General features: G+C 43.5%; 1 protein-coding gene across 2 annotated transcripts in view; it reads right to left on the bottom strand.

Annotated features, from left to right (window-relative positions):
* Positions 1-1,755: 1,755 nt before the first annotated feature.
* Positions 1,756-6,985, bottom strand: part of LOC126531614 (protein CDV3 homolog A-like) — a 28,197-nt gene continuing 22,967 nt past the window's right edge. For both annotated transcript variants that reach the window (XM_050179223.3, XM_050179224.3), the window contains exon 5: positions 1,756-3,705. In XM_050179223.3, the coding sequence (XP_050035180.1) occupies positions 3,573-3,705 (133 nt within the window). In that variant the 3' untranslated portion in view covers positions 1,756-3,572. The remainder of the gene's footprint in view (positions 3,706-6,985) is intronic.

Here is a 6,985-nt window from a genome sequence, read left to right as displayed (position 1 = left end):
CATAAGAGAGGGATACCGCTAAAGGTGAACGCGGCCAGCTGCAAGGCGCCCACCAAATTGCCTGCTGCAAAGAAACAAGAACGCTCTCTGCTTCATGTGCAAGTCACACTATCTGTCGAATTCCTCAATAAGTTCCATTCGTTTCCACTGCTTATTTTCGTACCACTGTGGAAGGTAGCTTTCCTTCTCTAAAGCTGGTTCTTTATTCTGTGCCTCTAAGAAACATGCTAAAATTAAATTCTGTGGTTACATGTGCGAAAACCACAACACAATTACAAGGCATGTTGTAGTGGGGAACTCCGGATTCATTTTGACCACCTGGGGTCCAGTAACATACAGTGCACTTCAATCTAAGTACACAACCGTTTTCGCATTTTGGCCCTATCAATATCCGCCTGCCGTGGCCGGGAGCCAACCCGCAACCTCAAGCATAGCAGCGCAACCCTATCACCCTTAAGCCACAAAATGACGGGCAAAGATGTATGCCACAGCCAATGATGTGCTAAATGGTCGAGTCCAAGTTGCCCAAAGGCGTTTAGGAGTAGAAATAAGGCTTAGTGCAAACGCATACACGGATGGCAGCCTAGATCTTCTACCAAGATCGAATTAAATAGTACCAAAAGTCCCCGTGCCTCCCATATTTAAATAAAAGGCATGGGTAGTGCACAGAAAGCAGATGCAACAGTGCCTCGAGAGAAGTCAATGGGATAAGAGCATGTTAAAGTGCTTTTTAGCAAGCAAACTTGATTTGCGTCAATTTATAATACCACATTTAGCTGGTCATGCGAAAATGGTAAAATCCATATACTTGTATACAAATTCGCTGCTGGCAAACCGATGCTTAATGAGCCGCAACATTAATTTTTCGAATTTTCCTATTTTGCAAGGTTGCTGCCACAATGGTAGTTTGTACATTTGTGAGATGAACATATGCACAAATGGTATTACGTGATCATTGTAAACCTCTCAACTAGTGGCCCAGTAGCAGTGAAGGCTAACCAAATTCAGCACTGTATGGACCAGCCATAAATATGCTGTCATGGCAAGTCCACTTTAAATGCGAAGCATTTCTAGGAAAACATTTGCCGCTTTGACAATATCTATCTATCTAGCTGCCTAGGTCTAGGTGCTCTCATGGTTGTTTCATCAACTTCGTAGGTACCAAAGTTGGCACCACATGACAAGTGCGCATGAAGAACACAGATAGGTCATGACATGAATATCATAACAAGTGTGTCATGTAGGTCATGAAAAAGCCACCTATATCTTGGTGCTCTCATGGTCGTTTCATTAACTTGGTTACTAAAATTAGCATAGTATGACAAGAGTATATGATGAACATAAACTATAAGTCATGACATGCATGTCAAGTAGGTCATGAAACAGCCACCAACGTCTTGGTATGTACCAAAATTGGCATACTATGACAGCGTATGATGAACATAAACGATATGTCATGACATGAATGTTATGACATGCGTGTCATGTAGGTTACGAAACAGCCGCCTACGTCTTGGTGCTCTCATGGTTGTTTCGTTAACTTGGTAGGCTCCCTGCCCATTGCTTCACATAACATAAGATTCCCACAGGGCGTGGGATCTGCCGGCTTTTTGTAAGGGTGCATTCACAATTTTGCCACACTGTCCTCAGAGTTACATTAGCTAAACAACACCTGTGCTGCATCAGTCTTGAAGCCATTATTGGTGTTCATATAAAACAGAAGGGGAAAAAAAGGAATACACCATCACACTAGGGTGGATTGTAATTTTTTACTTTCATAACACCTACATTATGAAGGAAACATTGCATAAAATAGTGTTTTAGAGTGTACAGAGCTTCCAATACAAAACCAGCCAGCTGTACCTGGTCATCTTTTCCCCATAATGACAACTTTAATGTGCAACATATCTGCTGCAAAATATTGTCAGACAGTATACGTTAAACCAAACCTTCCCATTCGTTCCAAAATGTGGCAATTTACATTCGGCTGCTCCATGTTTTGCACTGTCAAGACCCGTGCTCCGAAATCAACGCCTTCTACAAGCTATCAACATCGGCAAACGTCTACAAGTTCCACTCGCAACAACTTAAATCACCTGTTCAACAAGACTTTTCCTAAAGACAGACCCTTCTAGCTTCCTCGCCTTGCAGTGCCTTGCAAATAAAAACATCAGCTCAATAAAACTGCCTCACCGTAGTGAACAAACGTCTACAACACTTAATCCAAAACATTGTAGAAAGGCATCCCCATTGAGAGGACCACCCTTAGAGGAGTACAATTGACAACTTTCACTGCACGATGCATCTTTGATAAGCTTTATGTTCGTGATAGACTTTTCCAGGAGGTGGCTACAAGATGCCTGTCCAAGTTCCCAGTCACATTAGCTTCAATAGGTCCGCAGCATGAAACCAAGGGCACTTCATACTTCGAGGCCGCACAGGTAGGTCTTCTTGCCCTCTAAGCAACACCAATGTTACTTATCCTCATGTCCTTCAAATTTCAACTAGTTTAGGCTACATATCACAATGCTGTCATGCTCTGTAGTTTCCACAGACATTACATTTCTTTTTCTCTTCTGGGCAGCGTGGCCTTGGAGCCAGAAGTCTTGGTCCACTCGTGTTCAGTCCATACTTCCCATCACCTAGTGTTGTGGCAGCATTTGAAACGACTGAACGTGGCTAAAACCAGACCACTTCAAACAAAAGAGGGAGAAAGGGGGCATTTGTGCATTGTCATATACGCACAACCTTGCCATAAACCTGCGTGCATTTCAATCAAAATTCCTTAGTCCATGAGGCATCAGTTCGCAAACATTGCGTCGCTAAGATCTTCCAGTCCCCAAAAGACTGAACATTTCATTTCATGGTGGCACATGAAAACATGCACATACGAAGGACTGCAATTAATCACACAGCGCAACAACGCACGGAGGGAACTGAACACTGGCCAGCCAAGGGCGATGGATATCACTCCCCCCGTTGCAAGCATACCACTCCTTCCTGCCATCATGGCATCCACTCTTGCTTAAGCTTTTAAGCACACCACCAGGTTTCACATAAACTTTGACACTTCAAAAATAGAGCACAACTATAAAGTTGTGCACAAGACTGCACCTCTGCTTCCAGCAAAAGGCATGACTCTGGTTACCACTGTTGCACAACTGCAGAGGTTATTCATCTGCATGGTCCAGGGCTACACAATCTAGGAAAAACTTTTTTAAAGGTGAAGGTGTGGGTGGAGGAGAGGGTGCCTAGCAGACAAAGAGTGGGAGTTAAAAAACCAAGAGCGCCAGTTCTGGACATTGGTTAGGGGGCAGCTGTAGGTTACTAAGAATGGTAAAAGGCACAAACAAGAAAAAAATAAAACGAGGTGTGTGAAATCAGGCAGCAAGGGGCAGCAGCAGAAAGTCTTCACTTTTCCCTGTCACCTTTTTCACTCAAGTAATAAACTGGTAATGTCGGGGGCTCTGTTTTTGTGGTGTAGTAGTCCTTGTTTCCGATGATGGCAGGCAGGAGACAAGATCGCATTGATCATCTCCTCCTTTGCAACAAAATGTCTGCAGCACAGTAGCCTAGTTGCCATCAGTTTGATGTAGGGCGGAATACTTGTTCTCCAGGTCAAGCTGTAGGTGATGCTGCGTAGGGTCCTCCCTGTTTCGAAGGCCGTGCTTGACCGACGTGAAGCTGTGATCAGCATACTCCCGCCTGCAGCAACAGCATGAAGATATGTACGACTAAAGCATGGCCACAATTTCATTACTTAGCTCTGGAAGAGTTGGTTTATATGAGTCATTTGTTGCTATAACACATTGATTTTCCATTTATTTACACTAGCACTCTATTGTCTTAGCCTTAATGCTAGAACATTTTTGAAATTGCTCAATTACAGTTGGTCTGCACTGTGGCACAACAAAAGGTGCCATTATGATAGCAAAGTTTGTGAGCATCTGCTGAACATCCACTGTTTTGCAAATTTTCTCCATTGCAGAGGTACTGGCGACCATAAACATTGGCGTTTGTGCTATTTAACTAGAGATTAAGCCAACTGCACACCAGGAACAAACATTTAATCAAGTGCCTGAAGGATACAAAGAATGAAAAGCACATTGAAAAGCGGGACATACAGTGGATGCGGTTGATCACTGGTACCATTGCTGAACATTGCTGAAGAGCGCTGTTCATGTACACTAATCTGTGCAGCGAACAGCTGCTGTGCGGTGGCCTGCCTGCCTCGACTTTCCCATAAACCAACAGACACCATAGATCCAAAATTTGCATAGAGCTGCAATTTTTGTAGTCTTCAGTTTTGTGGAGTTGCAAATAGCAAGTCCAGGCCTAATCCGGGCCTGACTGAAGTCAGGAATCAACCCGGGCCCAAATGTCCCAGGCGCGAGCCCGAGTTGACAATTGTGAGCATACCCGGCCAGCCCACGCCCGTGCAGTGCTCTAGCACACAGTTTACTGCCCCATTCTCCTTGAGTTCTTGCAGAAGTACTGAAAGCTGAACAAGCTGGTATTGATTCATATTAACTGAGCAACAACATGGGGAATAAGAAAGAATAGACATCAAAAGCACTTCAGTACTTGCAAAACAGTTCTTGCAGTTTGAAAAACGGTGTAGTTCAATATTTATAAGCATAAATAAAACAAAAAGCAGGACCTTCGACTAGTAAAATAATACTCATTTATAATGTCAACTAACAATGCACAGTGCAACCACAATCATAGGCTAGATAGAGTTGATTTAATAAAGCATGAAGCTCAATCTATTACTTTGATGCAGGCAAATATTGTATTATGGTCACAGTTAGTATAAAAGAAAACTTGTACCACGCATTCTCGTGTAGGGACCATATCTGTGTAAAGGCTGCACCCCTAATAATTTGGGTCTAAGTATGTAATAAAAAGAAATGCACATCTCAATGACATTGCGAAACAAGTGTGAAACAAAGCTTTTTGTTTTTCTGCAAAGAATTTTGCAGCATAGCGATTACTTGCCAACATGGAAAATTAGCAAGACATGGCAAATCAGCAAGGTGCAGTTTGGTATTGCAGTCTCCAGGAATGGCCCACTTTACTCGGTCAGAAGTTGACTGAGCCGACAAGCCAAATCCAAATAAGAACGCATAGAAAGATTCGCTTTTGCGCTTGAAAGTGTATACAGTCTCCGTCTGAGATCTTTCGGATTCCCTAGGGGTAGCAAAAACATTCTAAAAATGAATGCATGCCTTTTACTGTCCCAAGGGGCTCAAATCGCCACAGGCATGTCCGATATAGCTTTGAAAGACTGATAGTACACTTATTAGGCTTATCGGTGCTCGTACTGTGACAGCACACAGGCGAGTGCATGCCTGTATGATTAAGGAATACATACTGTGTCCCGTGACAGTAGCCCCTTTTCACTCTCGGTATGCTTCACCACAATACTATACCTACTCGCATAATGATTGAACTTTCTTTATCAAAAAAATTGCCGCAAATTCAGGGGTGAGATCACTACGCGGGTTAAATTTCTCGCGAAAAGAAAATAATTTTTTCATCCCGCATTTGTTGCGGGATCACAACAGGTCAACAAAGAGGCGGCTGCCGCTGTAACAGTAAGGGACACCAAAACAAAAATGACGGCCGGTGGAGCAAGCCGAACGCCTTTTATGCGTTGCATATTGCAATCACTCAGTTCAGCCCTTGGGCGCGGCCGGGCAGCCACCATTGACCTTTAGCGCAACCACGTGACGTGACGTCACGACAGCCGGAGGAAAAGCTGGGCTCCAACTCGCGCGGTCGCAGCCACCACCTGACTCCCGCTCCTCCCAACTCCCAAATATGCAACGCAATCTTGGCTTAACCAAGCTAAGCCTGGCCATTTTTTCTTTTCGTGTATACATTACGTACATTGAAACAGTTTCTTCCGTATCTGTAATGAATAATATCGTTAATATCGGCAAGTGTGTGGCAACAACGTAGCCATGTCCACTTTGAGGGGACAGAAACAGAGATGGCTGTGCTTAGCTGCTAGTGACATAGAAACATATGGCGGGTATGCTGCGGAAACTGCAGCATTTGTCTTCACTACTATCCTAATATGGCACATTTCCGCTAAGGGTGGGCGAATATCTTAGCTGTGTTACAAGCGTCGGCTTATGAATAGGGTACACTTCTAACGTATCAGTGTAAACATGGCTGCTATCATTGCCACTCACAATTTATTGCGTGCCCACGAGTGCAGACGAGAAGAACCGAAAGGCGCTTTTTTTGTTGTTGTTGTTGACCACAACCATTATAAAGCCTACAAATAATAAAGCCAAGGCAAGTTTGGTCGTAGCCTTTTTTCCTTTTTCATGGAAGTGTGGAAAGTGATGAAAGGAATAAAATGGGGGCATTTGCTTCAGAATGCTTGATCGTGCAGACTGCTTCGTATGTCTTGAAGAGTTGTTCGCACAGCATTCAAAAGCGTTCAACAGACAGTAAGCGTGATCATCGTTAGCTAGACTTCGCACACGACATATCACTGCGGCAAGTTCGGGGTGCGATCATTACACAGGAAAGAAAAAAAAAAATCAAATTTTGATGACAAAATTGAGGGGTGCGATCATTATGCGAGTGCGATCATTATGCAAGTAAATATGGTACATTGCATATGCTTCACCACTGAAATGTGGCAAAGATGACTTTTGGAAACTGCTTTTGCGCAACATGTTGTGCTCTCTGCGTTTTAAAGCAATCAGCAAGGATTACAAAGGCGGAGTTGAAGCCAGTGCTGTTTCTATAAATTTAGAGTCGGCAGAAAGCTCAGTGACTCGAAGAACAGGCGCCACGCTATCCACTTGCGTGTAAGTGTTCACGCAGCCTGAAAGCAAATGCAGTTTTTCATGGAAAGCACTTGCTACCGCGAGCTCCTGTTGCACTTCTGTAAATTTAGTAGAACATTGTTAATGAAGGTCGATTTAATTGCATAAGATGCAGTTGAATCTAATTTATAAAGAAA

This window comes from Dermacentor andersoni, chromosome 5 (genome assembly GCF_023375885.2).
Source record: "Dermacentor andersoni chromosome 5, qqDerAnde1_hic_scaffold, whole genome shotgun sequence".
In the NCBI taxonomy this organism is placed as follows: Eukaryota; Metazoa; Arthropoda; class Arachnida; order Ixodida; family Ixodidae; genus Dermacentor; species Dermacentor andersoni.
The sequence above is the reverse complement of the archived record's forward strand: the minus strand, read 5'-3'. Positions and strand labels throughout refer to the sequence as shown.